Source organism: Amblyraja radiata, chromosome 20 (assembly GCF_010909765.2).
Source record: "Amblyraja radiata isolate CabotCenter1 chromosome 20, sAmbRad1.1.pri, whole genome shotgun sequence".
Classification (NCBI taxonomy): Eukaryota; Metazoa; Chordata; class Chondrichthyes; order Rajiformes; family Rajidae; genus Amblyraja; species Amblyraja radiata.
Window position 1 is genome coordinate 2,689,411 of NC_045975.1, and position 21,059 is coordinate 2,710,469.

Here is a 21,059-nt window from a genome sequence, read left to right on the forward strand (position 1 = left end):
TTTATGCCACCCATATGGTTAATATACCCATCACCGTAGTATTTATCAATTTGTAACCGAACATGAAAGTGCTGCATATTAGATACATATGCTTTTAAACGATAAAAGGCGCCCAACATCTCTAGATAGTTAATGCCCAGTGTAAGTAGTAATGATGACTCTAGGTTAGTCCATCTACCACCTGTGCTGGATATGGAGTTAATCGCTCCCCAGCCTTGAGCACTGGCATCTGTTTGAATAACTAAAGTAGGGTTAGTGATAACAAGAGGGCTGAAACTATGCCAAACGTTTTCTGCCCACCACTGTAGCTCTGATATTGCTTCAATGGGTAATTTCATGACACGATCATAGTGACCTGTATGTCGTTTTATTGCCTGTACCTTTGCTCTTTGTAAATTTTTGATAGTGCAAAGGTCCGAATTGTGTAGCCGGAAATGCTGCTACCATTTCCCCAATTACTCTTGCTACTTGTCGAATAGTTGGTCGCTCGTTGACCATTAAATTGTTGCATGATTGTGCTAATTCAACCATTTTTGCCTTTGGCAAGGTACCAGTCATATGGACTGAGTTAATTGTGAAGCCCAGGTAGTCCATGATAGTGGATGGCTTCAACTTAGATTTATCTGGATGTAGGACGAACCCCAGAGTTTCGAGGAGCTGTTTTGTAGCTGATACTGCTGCCACAGCCAATTCCATCGTTTTCCCTACTATCAGAATATCATCCAGATATGCCATGATAATATGTTTTTGTTTTCTTAGTATTGCCATGGCTGGGTTCAATATTATGGTGAATAATCTTGGGGCTGAAGTTAGCCCATAGGGCAATGCTTTGTACCATCCAGATAAATTTTAGGTATCTGCGATGATCCTTGTATATGGGTACTAGATAGTAAGCATCTTTAAGATCAATGCTTGCCATGAAGTGTCCTTTGGAATTCAGTTGTTTGGCAGTAACAAATGTCTCCATTTTGAAATGTATATACTTAACAAATTTGTTTAGTGATGTTAAGTCAATGATGATGCGACAGCCACCATCTTTTTTGGTTTTAGTGAATATATTCGTTACAAATTCCAAAGGTTCATGTTTGGTCTTTTCGATGACCCCCTTTGTGATAAGTCTCACCAGTTCAGCTTGTCCCTCACGTCTCTTTGACGGAGGGAGAAATACCCTTTGGGGCCAATGTTGAACTGGCGGCGTTTTTTCTGACATGAATTGTATTTTATATCCACTAATGCTGTTGAGTATATACTTGTCACTCGTGACCATACCCCATGCTTCTTTAAACAAGTGTAATCTCCCCCCTGTTAATAAAGCACCCTTATTCTCTATATGCTGGTAGGAACCAGACCCACCTACTTCCATGGTTATTGGCGATTCTGTTTCTTCATTTTCCTGAAGGTTCTGTTCTGACGTGCTGGCGATGTTGGGGGGAGGCGCATTTTCCAGAGGGTCCGCTGCGGGCCCTGATCTAAAAAGATCTTTGGGGATAATGTGCGGACCCCAAGCGTTCACCAGTCCCATATTGCGGACGTCGACTGGTGGATGCCGTGGGGTGCTGCCGCTTGGGTATTGGAGGTCTTGGTTTGCTCGTCCCGGGGCCTGCCCTCATTAGGTTTTTGATGCTTCCTCCATCTCCTTCAGTTTTTTATTGAGATCTTTCCCAAATAGCAGCGCGTCCGTCTCCACAGCTGGGGCTTTACACAAGCCAGTAAATTTGGGATTGAGGGCAGGTTTTATGATTTCCCTCCGGAGATTGTTGATCTCAAATTGTGTGGTACACATTAATGCCAGCACATCCTGCTGGCAGGTATCCATCTCCGTGGTCTCCACGGAACGAGCAAAGGCTGTGATGGCCGACGTCAGGAGCCTTAGGATCCGCTGTAGCTTGAGTTCTTGGGTACAGATGTGTGACCCCACATGCCCCCAGATTTGGCTGTTGACATTTTTTACTTTGAGGGCCTCACAGTTTTCTGGTGCTGTGTGTTGTTTCAGCACCTCAGCGAGCACCTTTTCCAGTAATGGTTTATTGGATAGATGGTTGATGCTGGCCGCCATTCTTGGTTCCAGCGGTGCTCCAGCCCGTGAGGTTGCTACAAAGCGGTCCATCACACCCAACAGCTCTTCCTGTTCCTGCACCCCTGGCATACTCCCGAATTCGTCCGCCTGCCCCTGTTCCAGACCAGTCCAGCCCTGGTCACTAATGCTAGCCTCCAGTAATGAGGGAGCAGAGGGCAGTGCATGAAACACTGTGGAGGGGGTGCCTGACCTCCCTCCGCGAGAGCGCTCTTTCTGCGCATCTTGCTGGAGCTGCTCCAATTGCTGTTGGATGCAGCTCAGGCGGCTGTCTCTCCTCCATTTAGGATGTCTCTGGAGACATGTCCCCGTCCGACAAATCGGACGCCACCGGCCGGATGCCTCTTCGGATGGCTAGACATCCAGCCCGTAGTTCAGGCACTAGCGGGACTGGGCTCGGCGCGGTGATGGGGATAGCGGAGCGCACGGTAATTGTTCCTACCGCCTTCTTCTGGAGCTTTTGTGCCTTGTAGTAGCGAGAGCGCCCCTCAAGCAGCGCGTCTCGCAGGCACCTGCTCCGTGAGCCGCTCCAGTGGCTCAGGCAGCTCTCTCTCCCCCCGTGCGGGTGGAGAGACGTCCCGTCCGTATTCGGGAACACCTGCCGGATGCCTCTTCGGGTGGCTATGCATCCAGCCCGCTGCTCAGGTACTAGCGGGCTGGCCTCGGCACGGTGTCGGGGAATAGAGGAACACCGGGTAACGCTCCTACCGCCTGTTGCTGCCCCCCTCCCCAACGGGAAAACGTTCCTCCTTGAACGGGGGGCAGTTTTGTTCCAGAGCCTTTTTCTCTGCCTGTAAAAAACACAAGCAGAAAAAGGCTCACCTGTAAAAGAAACCCGACCTTAGGGTACTCACCTGACGGTCCGTTTCGTTCTGTAGCGGGAGCGCCTAACTCCCGTTGCAGCCGCTAGTGCACTGCTGGCGTAATGCCGCGCCTGCGCACTGAGCGGGTTCTTCACGTAGTCACTCACGTGACTCCGAAGTAAAATCCTAACCTGGCATCTTTCAGTGAAGCAACACAGTCTATTCTCCACAGCCTTAATTCTCTCTCACTAACGCGACACTCAGGTTTCCAGTTGTGACCTAACCACCGTTCTATGAATAGACCAAAAGTGCTAGAGTAAAGCCCCTGTCCCACTTGGGAAACCTGAACGGAAACCTCTGGAGACTTTGCGCCCCACCCAAGGTTTCCGTGCAGTTCCCGGAGGTTGCAGGTGGTTGCCGGAGGTTGCAGGTAGTGGAAGCAGGTAGGGAGACTGACAAAAACCTCCGGGAACCGCACGGAAACCTTGGGTGGGGCGCAAAGTCTCCAGAGGTTTCCGTTCAGGTTTCCTAAGTGGGACAGGGGCATAACTCAGCTGGTGAGGTCCTGAGCCAAAAGTCACCTGCCTTATATCTCCAGAGATCCTGCCTGACCCGCTGAGTTATTCCAGCACTTTGTGCCTATCTTTATTGGAGGTGGTACTTGAGACAGGGGCAATAACAAGATTTAAAAGACATTCGGATTAAATTGGAACCAGATATAAAACTGATCACTTTAGGTATGTCAGATGCCTTCTCTAAATTAACGATATTCCAAAGACGTTTCCTCAACTACGGCCTAATAACGGAGAAAAAATTAATACTCAAATTCTGGAACAGAGAACAGTCCCTACAGTGAAGATGTGGATTACTGATCAGTCCGAGACACTACATTTGGAAAATATTAGGCTTGTCTTGGCGGAAAAAGCAGATCAATTTCTCAAGACATCGTTCCCTTTTACTGAATTTCTGCAACAACAGAAAGGTTAATTTTTTTCTTTTTTTCCTTTTTTTTAAATTTAGGTTCTAACGTTAAAAATGAAGCTGTACAATAATTGTATAACTGTTATGTCGATCGCCTTATCCCTGTACAATCGCTTCTGTCATGTTGAAAGTTTGGAGGGATCGTGAGCCAAACGCGGGTAGGTGGGACTAGGATAGATGGGGCATGTTTACGGTGTGGGCAAGTTGGGCTGAAGGGCCTGTTTCCACTCTCCCTGACTTCCTATAGCATCTTTGTACATGGAATTATTACTGCGCATTTAATAACATCCCCCTAAAACAAAGAACTTCAGTTTAAACCTTTAAGAGGGAACTGCAGATGCTGGAAAATCGAAGGTAGACAAAAATGCTGGAGAAACTCTGCGGGTGCAGCAGCATCTATGGAGCGAAGGAATAGGCGACGTTTCGGGTCGAGACCCTTCTTCAGACTGTTGTCGGGGTGGGGGGCGGAAGGAAGAAAGGAAGAGGTGGAGACTGTGGGCTGTGGGAGAGCTGGGAAGGGGAGGGGAAGGAGGGAGAAAGCAGGGACTACCTGAAATTGGAGAAGTCAATGTTCATACCGCTGGGGTGTAAACTGCCCAAGCAAAATATGAGGTGCTGCTCCTCCAATTTATGGTGGGACTCACTCTGGCCATGGAGGAGGCCCAGGACAGAAAGGTCAGATGCAGAATGGGAGGGGGAGTTGAAGTGCTGAGCCACCGGGAGATCAGGTTGGTTAGTGCAAACTGAGCGGAGGTGTTGGGCGAAGCGATCGCCAAGCCTGCGCTTGGTCTCACCGGTGTAGAGCAGCTGACACCTAGAGCAGCGGATGAGATTGGAGGAGGTGCAGGTGAACCTCTGCCTCACCTGGAACGACTGCTTGGGTCCTTGGATGGAGTCAAGGGGGGAGGTAAAGTGACAAGTGTAGCATTTCCTGCGGTTGCAAGGGAAAGTGCCCGGAGAGGGGGTGGTTTGGGTGGGAAGGGACAAATTGACCAGGGAGTTACGGAGTGAGCGGTCTCTGGGAAAAGTCAAAAGGGGAAGAGATGGGAAGATGTGGCAGAGTGGTGGGATCCCGTTGGAGGTGGCGAAAATGTCGGAGGATTTACTTCAGTTTAAATTGTGCCTTCCCAGCGCTAACTGAGTCTGAAGGAGGGTCTCGGCGCGAAACGTCACCTGTTCCTTCACTCCAGAGATGCCGCCTGTCCCACTGAGTTACTCCAGCTTTTTGTGCCTATTTTTGGTCAAACTGTTATCTGGAATAATCGTTAGTGTTAGCATCTGCGTACTTAATAGCTTTGGTAATTGATGTAAAGCAGATTGGAAAAGAAAGTTGTTTTGAAAAACTGAAGAAAACAGGATTAATGGCAATGAAATTTAAGAAGGAACTGAGCCGATGATTGCTTTGCTCCTCAAATTTAACATAACCTTCAGAATCATCAAAGCTTTCTTCATAATCTGTATCAATGCGGAACTGCCTTCATCAAGCTATATTTTTGGAAATGTCAGACATTCGCTGGTAACCAGACAAAAGCCAATTAATTTAATTAGCTTTGAAACAAATCATTCTCATGATACTCCCTGGCTGGCTAAAACTTGAATGTGTCATTAGTAGTGTGTTTCTTTTATTTTTAAGTAACATAGGAACATAGAAAATAGGTGCAGGAGTAGGCCATTCGGCCCTTTTGAGCCAGCACCGCCATTCAATGTGATCAGGGCTGATCATCCACAATCAGTACCACAATATTCCCAATATTCTTGCTATTGAGGGAGTGCAGCGTAGGTTCACAAGGTTGATTCCCGGGATGGGTGAGAGTGGATCTTAGTGAAACATATAAGATTATTAAGGGTTTGGACACGCTAGAGGCAGGAAACATGTTCCCGATGTTGGGGGAGTCCAGAACCAGGGGCCACAGTTTAAGAATAAGGGGTGAGCCATTTAGAACGGAGATGAGGAAACACTTTTTCACACAGAGAGTGGCGAGTCTGTGGAATTCTCTGCCTCAGAGGGCGGTGGAGGCAGGTTCTCTGGATACTTTCAAGAGAGAGCTGGATTGGGCTCTTAAAGATAGCAGAGTCAGGGGATATGGGGAGAAGGCAGGAACGGGGTACTGATTGGGGATGATCAGCCATGATCACATTGAATGGCGGTGCTGGCTCGAAGGGCCAAATGGCCTACCTATTATCTATTGTCTATTGAAAAAGTTCCAGAGTTCAGAGCTGCTAATGGTGGAGACGGGACATTAGAGTGAAGCAGGCTTTGCTGGAGAGAGTTTGTGGCAGACTGGCGGAACCGCCTGTTGGGGAGCGGCCGTGTGGAGGAAAAGTGCATCTACAGGGCCTGTCCCACTTACGCGACTTTTTCAGCGACTGCCGGCACCCGTCATAGGTCGTTACAGGTCAACGAAAATGTTCAACATGTTGAAAATCCAGCGGCGACCAGAACAAGGTACGACTCTTTGTGCGACTACTCACGACCATACAGGCTTCACCCCGCGACATGTCGCCTGTACGGTCGTGAGTCGTCTCCTCAGTCGCCCAAAGAGTCGTAGCGTCTTTCTGGTCGCCGCTGGATTTTCACCATGTTGAAAATTTACGGCGACCTATGACGGGTGCCGGCAGTCGCCAAAACAGTCGCGTAAGTGGGACAGGCCCTTTAGGCTGAAGGGGAACGAGCTGGAGTATGAGGTTCGAACGCTAAAGCACATCAGAGGCGGGGAACATTACCTGGACACCCGCTGGAGTAACTGCTTCCAACGTGGTCCGTGGTGACTGATTAGTGAAGGAGGCAACAGAACTGAGGACTGAGTTAGAAGACTGTTTGAAGGATGACAAACCTGACCAGGGTACTGTGGCTCAGGGGGCCATTCCCGAGGGAACAAGGAAGAAAAACGTAGTTGTCATTAGGGATAGTATAGTGAGCGGCATTGACAGTGTTTAAGAAGGAACTGCAGATGATGGAAAATCGAAGGTAGACAAAAATGCTGGAGAAACTCAGCGGGTGCGGCAGCATCTATGGAGCGAAGGAAATAGGCAACGTTTCGGGCCGAAACCCTGAAGGAAATAGGCAACGTTTCAGGCTGAAACCCTGAAGGAAATAGGCAACGTTTCAGGCCGAAACCCTTCTTCAGACAGTGTTCTCTGTCATGAGCATCGAGAGTGTCGGAGGTTATGGGGGTAGAGCAGGAGAATGGGGTTAGGAGGGAGAGATAGATCATCCATGATTGAATGGTGGAGTAGACTTGATGGGCCGAATGGCCTAACTCTGCTCCTATCACTTATGATCATGATTTAAACGTGCACCCAGCAAAAATGTGTTTTTCTCTCTCGCAAAGGAAGCACCTTTCAGCCTTAAGCCCCTGTCCCACCATGCGACTTTACCCAAGAGCTCTCCCGAGTTTAAAAAACAATCAGACTCGTGGTACCTCATCACGAGTATTTTTTTACTCTTGGAAATTTTTCACGCTGTTGAAAAAACTTCACGAGTTTCCGCGTTTCCCGAGAACCTACCGTTAGCGTTACGAGCCGCTACGAGACATCCACGAGCTCCGACGTACCCGCTACGTACTTACCACGAGTTTGATATATTTTTTAAACTCGCGAGTTTAAAGTACAGGCCCTTTAGACTGAGGCTGTTTAATTCCGAATTCGTGCGGCTAACAGCCAGAGATCGTATACAACACATACCTATAGTCTTCAGCTGCCTTCTCCTGACGAGTGAGGTTTAGTTTAGTTTAGAGATACAGCGTGGAAACAGGCCCTTCGGCCCACCGAGTCCGTGCCGACCATCGATCACCCGTTCACACACGAGTTCCATGCTATCCCACTTTCTCATCCACTCCCTACACACTGGAGGGCAATTTACAGAGGGGCCGATTAACCTACAAACCCGCACGCCTTTGGGATGTGGGAGGAATCCGGAGCACCCGAAGGAAACCCACGCGGTCACAGTGGGGGAACGTGCAAACTCCACACAGGCAGCACCCGAGGCCGGGATCGAACTCCGGCGCAGTGAGGCAGCAGCTCCACCCGCTGCGCCACCGTGCCGCCCAAAATGGTGAAACATTTTATGTAATTACTGAAAAGCTCACATTTGTTATAGTTTAAATGTTGCAAATAGTAACATCAGTCGCTGGCCTTCTTTTTGGAGATACAGAGCAGAATTAAGGCATTTGCCTCCAAAGATATATCTAAGACTAGTTTCTTGCCAACAGGCTTATCTGGCTCTTGGTTGTGGAGCAGGGTTTACTAGAAGTGAATAACTACTGACCTTGCAGGTGAACAAATGCAACGCTGTTTACCTCAAAATAGAAAGGTCAGCGCAAATTTGTCCAATCTCTTCTTAAAATTAATATCTTCTAATGCACGCAGCAACATGGTAAACCTCCACTGAGCTCTCTCCAAAGCCTGTAATTGGGCATCCAGAACCGCACACAATGCTCCAAATGCTGCCTGACTAATGAAGCCGCAACATGGTTTCCTGATTCTCATAACGGACGACCACACCCATGAAGGCAAGAGCACCATTTGCTTTCCGTATCGTTTTATCGACAGTATACGTTGATCTAAACCGCAAACCGCGATCTAAACAGTAAACTAAACCGGTGGGAAGTGGCCGATTCGGAAATACAAGCCGCTGAGAATGTTCTTCCGTTCCGACGTCGGAGTTCCATCATCCTGGCGAGAGGGCCTGAACATCGGGCCGCCCGTAGCGGCGACTGGGGGGGGGGGGGCTCGGGAGGCCCCGAGGAGGAGGACTGAATTTTGGTGCCTTCCCTCACCGTGGGGAACTTTGATTCCGCAGTGTGGAGTAGTTCATATTAAAGTTATTCTTGCTGTTGAGGGAGTGCAGCGTAGGTTCACCAGGTTAATTCCCAGGACGGCGGGACTGTCATATGCTGAGAGAATGGAGCAGCTGGGCTTGTACACTTGGGAGATTAGAAGGATGAGAGGAGATCTCATTGAAACATATAAGATGGTTAAGGGCTTGGACACACTAGAGGCAGGAAACATGTTCCTGATGTTGGGGGAGTCCAGAACCAGGGGCCACAGTTTAAGAATAAGGGGTAAGCCATTTAGAACGGAGATGAGGAAACACTTTTTCACACAGAGAGTTGTGAGTCTGTGGAATTCTCTGCCTCAGAGGGCGGTGGAGGCCGGTTCTCTGGATTCTTTCAAGAGAGAGCTAGATAGGGCTCTTAAAGATAGCGGAGTCAGGGGATATGGGGAGAAGGCAGGAACGGGGTACTGATTGTGGATGATCAGCCATGATCACATTGAATGGCGGTACTGGCTCAAAGGGCCAAATGGCCTACTCCTGCACCTATTGTCTATTGTCTATAAAGTCTATAAAGTGTGTTGTGCTCTTTTTTATTTGTGTGGCTGTAGGGGGCGCTGTCCTGTGCACGGCTGCCCAGCCTGCAGCTGTCTGTCTTTTAATCTTTTTTTTATTTTTAGTTAGTTAAAGTGTTTTTGTTTCTGGAGTTCTAGACTTTTTTATGTGGGGGGTGGGGGGGGGGAAGGGGGAAACTACCTTTCAGGGTCCCTACCTGGTCGGAGAGGCAGCTTTTCTCCGGGCTGCAGCTTCGACCCGTCCTCGCGGCCTACCAGCGGGCCTGGAGCGGCGTTTCCTGTCGGGGATCGCCCAGAACCACGGCTTCGGCGGCGGCACAGCGCTGGAGCGCTATCGTGGAGCGGGCGATGTCTTGCTTGGGTCGCCGCGCTGGAGCTCCGGTGAGCTGAGACCGCCTGGAACAACATCGCGGAGCTGCGGGTCTGAGGAGCGGCCAGCTGCGGGTGGCGGCGCCGAACTTTACACCGGGAGCCTGGGATCTCGTGACGAGATCGCCAGTTGTGGAGCTCCAACCGGCGCGGCCTTGTCGGCTTCGGAAGCCGCGGCCTCCAGTACGGAAGCGGCCGTTCCATGGTTCCCAGGCCGCTGTGAGGATTCTCCCGACGCCGGAGCAACATCAACCGGCGAGAACGGCCAGGAACATCGGGCCTCCGTAGAGGCAACTGTGGAGGCCTCAATAGGCCCGACTATGGGTGAACTGGGGTTGGGGACTGGACTTTGTGCCTTCCCTCATGGTGGGAGCCATTGTGGGGGGATGTTCTTTGTGTTTAATTCTCTCATTGGTGTTATGTCTGTATTCTTTTGTGTGCTGCAAAATGGCAAAAAGCATTTCACTTCACTACACCTCGGTGTATGTGAATGTGACTAATAAAATACCTTTGACCTTTGACCTTTGTATGGTGACCACAAATTTCACTCTACCAATTGGTACACGTGACAATAAATGTCCCTTCAACTCTTGATCTCGCCAGATCTCAAGAGCCCTCCACACATCAAAATGGTTACATTCCCCTCGCTGGGAAACATACACAAAATGCCGGAGTAACTCTATATTGAGGAAGCAAGGGATGAATTTTGTTTCAAAATGTGTGCAGCTTTTTGTCAACTTTTGGCAAGTTTAGGTTTTATATATTTATTGACATGGAGTGTTGATTCTTAACAAGAAAGCCACTTCAATTTACTTTGATCTAAATTAATGCTCTTAAACCATATATTTAATGGCTTAGGAACTAAGTCCAACAAAAGGCCAGTTAAGGGCCTGTCCCACTTTCCCCAGTCCTCTGCCGAGTTGAAAGGACCTTAAAAAAAAAAAAATCGAGATTTTTGTGATCTACGGACTCCTACTCCTGACTAACTTTTTACTCGTGGACTTTTTTTGTCGGGCTGGAAAAAAACGTCCCGACTTACCTGATGCCCCGAGTACTTACGTCTGGCTTAACGAGCCGCTACGAAATATCTACGGGCTCACTACAGACTCGCTACGACGGACATTCTCCGAGTTTGAATGAAGAGGAAAACTCGGGAGAATTTGTGAGGAACTCGGGAAAGTGGGACAGGCCCTTTAGTTTTTGGCGACAATGTGCTTTTAAATTCTATGCAAGAATGCCCCAAAGGTGAAATTGTTCAATGTATTTTTAAGTTTCTAAAATGTAAATTATCTTTCATCCCGCCACTTATTCTCAACGTTTGTGAATACTGTAATAGTGTAAATGATAGTGCACTGTGGTGTTGCACACTCGAGGTGGTGGTAAGAGTGTGCCCACACATTGTGGAGAACATCGAATGTGAGGGTGTCAAAGGTCACGGGGAGAAGGCAGGAGAATGGGGTTGAAAGGGAAAAATGGATCAGCCATGATCGAATGGGGAATCAGACTTGATGGGCCGAATGGCCTAATTCTGCTCCTAGGTTTTATGGTCTAACTCAGGCAGCATCTCTGGATAGAAGGCATGGGTGACGTTTCAGGTCGAGACCCTTCTTCTATCCAAAGATGCTGTCTGTATCGCTGAGTTGCTCCAGCATTTTGTGTCTATCTTCAGTGTAAACCAGAATCTGCAGTTCCTTCCTCTATGTTCCCCTTATATTTGACTTCCCAAGCACAATGGCTCCCTCCAACTCAGATTCACCTCCCTCTCCCATCTCTCTGCCCATTGCTTGAGCCAATCTCTATGCCGCAGCCTGTGTTACGCTTTGAAGCTCCATTTTAATGCCAACTGCAGACTTATTCACCCTCTTTAATATTTCCCAAAGGTTTTTGCAGTAACATTCCAAAGCAAGGAACCTCCCAATGAATGTGCACCATATGTACACCATCCATCTATCAATTCTTCAAAGCGCTTTCCACTGCCTAGCCCAATCAAAAAAATGTACAAAGATGTGAGTGGCTGAGGATGCTGGTTTATGAAAAAGGACACAGAGTGCTGGAGTAACTCAGCGGGTCAGGCAGCATCTCTGGAGAATGTGGATAGGTGACGTTTCACAGAGTGCTGGAGTAACTCAGCGGGTCAGGCAGCATCTCTGGAGAATGTGGATAGGTGACGTTTCACAGAGTGCTGGAGTAAATCAGTGAGTCTCAGATCAAGGAAGAACAGGAAGACATTGAGACCTTCCTGGTTGGGGATGGAGGTGCAGAGATCATAAGAGATAGGAGCAGAATTTGGCCATTCAGCCTATCAAGTTTACTCCGCCATTCAATCTTGGCTGATCTATCTTTCCATTCTCCAACTTTCTCCCCATAACCTCTGACACCCGTACCAATCAATAATCTACTGTATCTATCTCTGCCATAACAATGGCCACTTGGCCTCTACAGCCTTCTGTGGCAAATAATTCCCCAGATTCACCACCCTCTGACTAAAGAAATTCCTCCTCATCTCCTTGCTAAAAGAACATCCAAAAATTCTGAGGCTGTGACCTCTGGTCCTAGACTCGCCCACTAGTGGAAACATCCTCTCCACATCCACTCTATCCAAGCTATGTCTAGAGAGGGAATGGATGTCCATGGTAGAGATGCAGCAATGGGAATTAATAACTGAAAGTTATTGAAGAGTTGAGGAAGTAGATGGGCAGGTACTGGACAGATGGCACAATGGGCTAAGTGTTTGGCTGGCAACCTGAAGGTGGCCGGTTCGAATCCTGCTTGGAGTGTGTACTGTCGTTGTGTCCTTGGGCAAGACACTTCACCTACCTTTGCCTGGGACTAGAGACGGAAATTAGCTACTGATTGGCTACAATCTCGCATATTTACATGCAAATGTTCATTAATATGCACTGTCCCTATAAACAAATTATTATTATTATTATTATTATTATTAAGAGTGTGGAATTAAGGCATTTGGAAATGAAAGGTAGACACAAAATGCTGGAGTAACTCAGCGGGTGAGGCAGCATCTCTGGAGAGAAGGAATGGGCAATGTTTCGGGTTGAGACCCTTCTTCAGACTGATGTCAGGGGAGGGGGCGGGACAGAGATTGAATTTAGTGGAAACAGTAAGACTAGCGGGAGAACTGGGAAGGGGAAGGAGGAGAAGTCAATGTTCATACCGCTGGGGTGTGAGCTGCCCGAGCGAAATATGAGGTGCTGTTCCTCCAATTTACGGTGGCTCTCACTCTGACACTGGAGGAGGCCCAGGCCAGAAAGGTCAGATTGGGAATGGGAGGGGGAGTTGAAGTGTTGAGCAACCGCGAGATCAGGTAGGTTAAGACGGACTGAGGGGAGGTGTTCAGCGAAACGATCGCCGAGCCTGCGCTTGGTCTCGCCGATGTGTGGGGCTGGTGCAGGCAGAAACAATTCCTCAACGATTGGTCAAAGAAGGATATGGCATCAAGTTCGGCACTTTGAACTTTGTCGATCATTGAGATCCATTTCTGAAAATTATAGCTTTCAATATGATTTAGTTTGATGTGAAGGTCACCATCTGGTGGCCACGTATCACATACTGCAAACGCTCAGGGATAGTTCAGTGTTAGAGCTCTCTCTAGTGGTAAACAGAAGTAACTCAGCGGGTCAGGCAGCATCTCTGCAGAACATGGATAGGTGACGTTTCACAGAGTGCTGGAGTAACTCAGCGGGTCAGGCAGCATCTCTGCAGAACATGGATAGGAGAACCACTGAAGTTACTCCAGCACTCTGTGTCTTTCCTTGGGTAAAGCCGCATCTGCAGTTCCTTCGTTCTATACATTGAGGTGTTTCATATAATTGTAAAGTACAGACAATAGACAATAGGTGCAGGAGTAGGCCATTCGGCCCTTCGAGCTAGCACCGCCATTCAATTTGATCATGGCTGATCATCCCCAATCAGTACCCCATTCCTGCCTTCTCCCCATATCCCCTGACTCCGCTATCTTTAAGAGCCCTATCTAGCTCTCTCTTGAAAGCATCCAGAGAACCGGCCTCCACCGCCCTCTGAGGCAGAGAATTCCACACTCACAACTCTCTGTGAGACAAGTGTTTAGTTGTCTCCGTTCTAAATGGCTTACCCCTTATTCTTAAACTGTGGCCACTGGTTCTGGACTCCCCCAACATCGGGAACATGTTTCCTGCCTCTAGCGTGTCCAAGCCCCATAATAATCTTATATGTTTCAATAAGATCCCCTGTACAGTCTCTCTGCTGAGAGGATGGCACGCAACAAAAAAGCTTTTCACTGTACCTCGGTACACGTGACAATAAACGAAACAAAACATATCCACTTCTGGTCTTACGGTGGAAGTGAGGTCCTGTTGAAAACATCTGAAGATAGTTGGATCCTAAAACACTTTGATCATGAATTCCTGCAATGATATCCAGTGGCTGTGATAATTAACTACCAACAGCCACAATCATATACGAACACACTCCAACCACTGAACTACATTCATGGTGTCCAGTAATTGATAGTTGTGGCCAGATATTACCAATTGTCTTGTGAATTCACTTATCATCGCAGAAAGGCTTTTTATGAAAAGCTTGAAAGGGTTCAGAAAAGATTTACGAGGATGTTGCCAGAACTAAAGGTTGCAGTTGTATAAGACGTTGGTGAGGCCGCATTTAGGATATTGTGTTCAATTCTGGGCACCAGTGTTATAGGAGACATATTGTCAAGCTGGAAAGGACACAGAGAAGATTTACGAGGATGTTGCCAGGACTAGAGGGTGTGAGCTATAGGGAGAGGTTGAGTAGGCTGGGTCTGTATTCCATGGAGCGCAGGAGGATGAGGGGTGACCTTATAGAGGTGTTCAAAATCATGAGAGGAATAGATCGGGTAGACGCACAGAGTCTCTTGCCCAGAGTAGGGGAATTGAGGGCCAGAGGACAGATTTAAGGTGAAGGGGAAAGATTTAATAGGAATCTGAGGGGTAACTTTTTCACACAAGGGGTGGTGGGTGTATGGAACAAGCTGCCAGAGGAGGTAGTTGAGGTTAGGGCTATCCCAATGTTTAAGAAACAGTTAGACAGGTACATGGATAGGACAGGTTTGGAGGGATATGGTCCAAGGTGGGACTAGTGGAGATGGTACATGTTGGGCGATGTGGGCAAGTTGGGCCGAAGGGCCTGTTTCCACGCTGTATCACACTGTGCCTCTATGGCCGTTTCCCACACCGTAGCTCTAAACTAAAACAAAGTGTTTCTCCGTATCTCGGTACAGGTGACAGCAATAAGCCTAAAACCAAATCCTAAATGAGTGCAAGGCAGGATGTAATTATCAGATGATGCAGATGGAAGTGCCGAGAGGAAGGGTGTGCCTCAGGTGCAGGGACAACAGTGAATCTCAACACGAGAGAGAGCTTGACTTTCAAAATGGAGAAGATGAAAGGGAGATTCGCTTGGTGATTTTTTCGGCGACTGCTGGCATAATCGACTGACGTATCAGGTCACCGAAAAATACGCGGCGTGACGACGTATTGGCGCGCGGTGTTTTTTCAAGAGTCGCAACATTTATTTTGTCGCCGCTGGATTTTGAAATGCTCAAAATCTTTTGGCGACACTGATATTTCCCTGTTTAATGTGAAACACACAGACTGGAACTGTTACATCAGGGCGGCACGGTGGCAGAGCGGGTGGAGCCGCTCCCTCACAGCGCCAGAGACCCCGGTTCGATCCCAACTACGGGCGCTGTCTGTGCGGAGTTTGCACGTTCTCCCCATGACCACGTGGGATTTTTTTCAGGTGCTCTGGCTTCCTCCCACATCCCAAAGACATGTGGGTTTGTAGGTCAATTGGCCTTCTGTAGGTTGCCCCCTTGTGCGTAGGGAGTGGATGAAGTGGGTTAATGTAGACTTAGTGTGAGCGGGTTGATCAGTGTGGACTCAGTGGGACGTAGGGCATTCATTCCTGGAATCATTCTTGTAAACCTCCTCTGGACCCTCTCCAGAGCCAGCACATCTTTCCACAGATCTGGGGCCCAAATTTGCTCACAGTACTCCAAATGCGGCCTTATAGAGCCTCAGCATAACATTGAAGATAGACATAACAAGCTGGAGTAACTCAGCGGGACAGGCAGCATCTCTAGAGAGAAGGAATTGGTGATGTTTCGGGTCAAGTCCCTTCCTCATACTGACCGGAAACGTCACCCATTCCTTCTCTCCAGAGATGCTGCCTGTCCCGCTGAGTTACTCCAGCATTTTGTGTCTATCTTCGGTTTAAACCAGCATCTGCAGTTCATTCCTCAGCATTACATCTCATGCATTACATGTATTCCTGTCCTCTAGATATAAATGCTAGCATTGAATTTCCTTCCCTTATGACCGATTCGACTTGCAAATTGGTGAGACCTGCACCAGCAATCCCAAGTCCCTATGCACCCTCCGATTTCTGGATTCTCTCTCCAGTTAGAAAATAGTCTGCGCCTTTGTACTTATTGTCAAATTGCAGGTTAGGTCCAGCAGTACCTATATCCTTGGCCCTTGCAGGTAGAGGCCGCCTCCACTGTGTGACAAACTTGTAGGCGTCCAGACGTATCTCGATGATGTTGTTGAGAAGAGCGAGCAGGGGGGCGAGGGGGAAAGCAGCAACAAATATGGTGGTGAAGCCAAACTGTAGAACTAAAGAGAAACGAGAGCAGCCTGAGTTATAGCTGCATGAGCTAGTGACAACACATGCCACCATTCATCATTATCATATACTATATATCATATCAACAATATCATATCATATACTATATCATACAAATATCTTAGGCACCTTATATTATATATAAATATTACACACATTATTATATTCCATATATTGATTAGTAGGACTGGATGTTGCAATTCCTAAGATATTCACTACAATTGACATTCTTGGGGGTGATCACTAGGTGATTTTGCTACCAATCAGACTAAACACATTATTATATACTATATGAATATCATATGAACAACATATACCATATAAATATTATATGCATTATAAACCATGCGAATATCATATACATATTATTATATTCAATATAAATATTATATACATGTTATTATATTATATATAAATATCAGAACACATTATATTCTACATACATATATACACATTATTTTATCCCATAACTTGTTATTGTATACTACATAAATACTATATTATATACATATACATAGTATGTAATAACATATGATGTATAATATATCATTATATGTATATAATATATTATATTTGTTATTTATACAGTATATATATTACTGTATATGTAAATAGTTATATTAGTATTTATAATAATATATAATAACAATATTTAAAATACAATGAGATGTATAATACTATTTATAGAATATTGATATATATAGATATTTGTATACCATTTATATAGGAACGTATGTTAAACAAGGAATTTTGTTCATGAATCACATTTTCTCAAACTTCCCAGGATGGTAATGTCAAATACTAGAGGGCGTAGTTTAAGGTGAGAGGGGGAAAAAACTCAATGGAGATGTGCAGGGCAGTTTTTTTTACACAGAGGATGGTGGGTGCCTGGAACGAGCTGCTGGGGGTGGTGGTGGAGGCAGATACCATAGCGGTGTTTCGAGACTTTTGCACGGGCGCATGGATATGTAGGGAATGGAGGGAATCGAGGATTATTCTGAAGGAAAAGACCAGTTCCCCCGCCCACTGCATCAGTCTGAAGAAGGGTCCTGACCCGAAACTTCACCTATCCACGTTCTGCAGAGATACTGCCTGACCCGCTGAGTTACTCCAGCACTCTGTGAAACGTCACCTATCCATGTTCTCCACAGATGCTGCCTGACCCGCTGAGTTACTCCAGCACTCTGTGAAACGTCACCTATCCATGTTCTCCACAGATGCTGCCTGACCCGCTGAGTTACTCCAGCACTCTGTGAAACGTCACCTATCCATGTTCTCCACAGATGCTGCCTGACCCGCTGAGTTACTCAGGCACCTTGGGAATGTCTTTGGTGTAAACCAGCATCTGCAGTTCATTTTTTTTGCAATATTGGGCGAGAAAAAGTCGGGAATCACTAGGATTATGCACTGCCTCCCACTGGCTTGAATGAGGGACTACAATGTCAAAACTTGAAGATCGAGTCGCAGGTAGATAAGGTGGTCAAAAAGTCTTTTGGCACTTTGGCCTTCGTCAGTCAGAGTATTGAGTATAGAAGTTGGGAGATCATGTTGCAGTTTTATAAGACCTTGTTGAGACTGCATTTGGAATATTGTGTTCGGTTCTGGGCACCATGTTATGGGAAAGATGTTGTCAAGCTGGAAAGGGTTCAGAGAAGATTTATGAGGATATTGCCAGGACTAGAGGGTGTGAGCTATAGGGAGAGGTTGAGTAGGCTGGGTCTCTATTCCATGGAGTGTAGGAGGATGAGGGGTGATCTTACAGAGGTGTGTAAGATCGTGAGAGGAATAGATCAGGTAGATGCACAGTCTTTTGCCCAGAGTAGGGGAATCGAGGACCAGAGGACATTGGTTCAAGGTGAAGGGAAAAAGATTTAATTGGAATCTGAGGGGTAACTTCTTCACACAAAGGGTGGTGGGTGTATGGAACGAGCTGCCAGAGGAGGTAGTTGAGGCAGGGACTATCCCAACATTTAAGGAACAGTTAGACTGGTACATGGATAGGACAGACTTGGAGGGATATGGGCCAAACGCAGGCAGGTGGGACTGGTGTATCTGGGACAAGTTGGCCTGGGTGGGCAAGTTGGGCTGAGGGCCTGTTTCCACACTGTATCACTCTAGGACTCCATGACTCTATGGTACTTACCCATTTCCAGATACTCGTCTACCAGTCCATGGTTGTTCATGGGCTGCAGGTTCCAATCTTGCTCCCACTGAGGTAGGTAATACTTGCTCGCCTCATCGTGACTGGCTCGCTTCACCTTTCTCCGTGACCACCAGTTCTGTAACAATCTGCATTGGTCCAGGGATTATTGAAGTGACTGAGCTCGGACCCACTCTGTACAATATGTTCATAGTTGGCAGCAATTGCCTTTCATTCCATTTCTCCCTCGTTCCCACACACACGCACACATGCACACACACACACACACACACACACACACACACACACACACACACACACACACACACACACCATCTCTTTGTGAGAGCAGAGCAATTCAATGGTAGACAAAAATGCTGGAGAAACTCGGCAGGTGAGGCAGCATCTATGGCGCGAAGGAATAGGTGACGTATCTGGTCCTGGCAGTGCTGGCTCGAAGTTCCCGCCCCTCCCCCACCTCCACATCAGTCTGAAGAAGGATCTCGACCAGAGACGTCACCTATTTCCTTCGCTCCATAGACGCTGCTGCACCCGCTGAGTTTCTCCAGCATTTCTGTCTACCTTTGATTTTCCAGCATCTGCAGTTCCTTCTTAAACCGAGCAATTCAATGATACTTTTTTTGTCACATGTCACACCGATGCACAGTGAAATGTTAGTTTAGTTTGGTGATACAGCGAGGAAACAGGCCCTTTGATCGACCCCCCACACACTAACACTATCCTACACGCACCAGGGACAATTTACATTTACACCAAGCCAATTAACCTACAAACCTGCACGTCTCTGGAGTGTGGGAGGAAACCGAAGATCTCGGAGAAAACCCACGCAGGTCACGGGGAGAACGTGCAAACTCCGTACAGACAGCACCCGTAGTCGGGTTCGAACCCGGGTCTCTGGCGCTGTGAGGCAGCAGCTCTACCCGCTGCGCCACCGTGACGCCAAATGCAGACAACCAGGTAAACTCATGCAGCAGACTTCACCTCGACAGTGCGCATGTGTCGCCAATTTGAACAAACGTTCACGGCGAATATTCCTATCTCCTGCAACCTCGCGCTGGTCAGATGGTCAAGCGGTTCAGAACTGCTTTTATATAAGAAGAAAAAAAATCCGAAAATAAACCAGAAGACGCACATTGTTTGATATTGTCCCCAAAATCAGCAAATCTAAGGAAGGTGGACAGGTGAGGAGTGATAGGAGCAGAATCAGGCCACTCGGCCCATCAAGTCTACTCCGCCATTCTATCACGGCTGATCTATCTCTCCCTCCTAACCGAGTTCATGGATAATTTGGCTTGTTCAGCCCTGCAGGTTGGTTTTACCGGGCAGCTGAGGATCGATGCAGGGAAAATGTTCCCAATGTTGGGCGAGTCCAGAACCAGGGGCCACAGTCTTAGAATAAAGGGGAGGTCATTTAAGACTGAGGTTAGAAAAAACTTTTTCACCCAGAGAGTTGTGAATTTGTGGAATTCCCTGCCACAAGAGGGCAGTGGAGGCCAAGTCACTGCATGGATTTAAGAGAGAGTTAGATAGAGCTCTAGGGGCTAGTGGAGTCAAGGGATATGGGGAGAAGGCAGGCACGGGTTATTGATTGAGGATGATCAGCCATGATCACAATGAATGGCGGTGCTGGCTCGAAGGGCCGAATGGCCTCCTCCTGCACCTATTTTTGATGTTTCTAAAAGAGAAATCTCACGGGTATCCGAGCTCCATGAAGTTGTTCCACATTTGCTTCAGCACCATGATGATCCCCATCTGCATACACAGGTCGATCAGGCAGCCGCTGGGATGACACTGCAGCAAGAACAAGGCAACGGTTCAGCATTTTGCACGTCAAAGGACGGGTGGTGGCGCAGCGGCAGAGTCGCCGCCTTACTGCGCTTGCAGCGCCAGGGACCCGGGTTCGATCCCCACCGCGGGAGCTACCTCTGTACGGAGTCTGTACTGTTCCATACAGTTTCGTTTATTGCCACAGGTACGGTGAAAAGCCTTTTGTTGCGTGCTAACCAGTCAGCGGAAAGACAACACATGATTACAATCCAGCCACTCACAGTGTACAGATACATGGTCTCCTAATCTGAGGAAAGACATTCTTGCCATAGAGGGAGTACAGAGAAGGTTCACCAGACTGATTCCTGGGATGTCAGGACTTTCATATGAAGAAAGACTGGATAGACTCGGCTTGTACTCGCTAGAATTTAGAAGATTGAGGGGGGATCTTATAGAAACTTACAAAATTCTTAAGGGGTTGGCCAGGCTAGATGCAAGAAGATTGTTCCCGATGTTGGGGAAGTCCAGAACTAGGGGTCACAGTTTAAGGATAAGAGGGAAGTCTTTTAGGACCGAGATGAGAAAATCATTTTTTACACAGAGAATGGTACTCTGGAATCTCTGGAATTCTCTGCCACAGAAGGTAGTTGAGGCCACAGTTCATTGGCTATATTTAAGAGGGAGTTAGATGTGGCCCTTGTGGCTAAAGGGATCAGGGGATATGGAGAGAAGGCAGGGATGGGATACTGAGTTGGATGATCAGCCATGATCATATTGAATGGCGGTGCAGGTTCGAAGGGCCGAATGGCCTACTCCTGTACCTATTTTCTATGTTTCTATGATAAGGGATCATGGTTAAAATAAGAATATTGAAGAGTGTGGAGCGATTGTAATA

The 21,059-nt window shown here is 47.5% G+C and overlaps 1 protein-coding gene across 1 annotated transcript in view; it reads right to left on the bottom strand.

Annotated features, from left to right (window-relative positions):
- ano3 (anoctamin 3) overlaps window positions 1-21,059 on the bottom strand; it is a 195,602-nt gene that overhangs the window by 11,663 nt on the left and 162,880 nt on the right. Inside the window, exons 22-24 of the mRNA XM_033038644.1 lie at window positions 20,091-20,188; window positions 18,380-18,525; window positions 16,074-16,226 (exon numbers count right to left, since the gene is read on the bottom strand). Of these exons, the coding sequence (XP_032894535.1) occupies window positions 16,074-16,226; window positions 18,380-18,525; window positions 20,091-20,188 (397 nt within the window). The remainder of the gene's footprint in view (window positions 1-16,073; window positions 16,227-18,379; window positions 18,526-20,090; window positions 20,189-21,059) is intronic.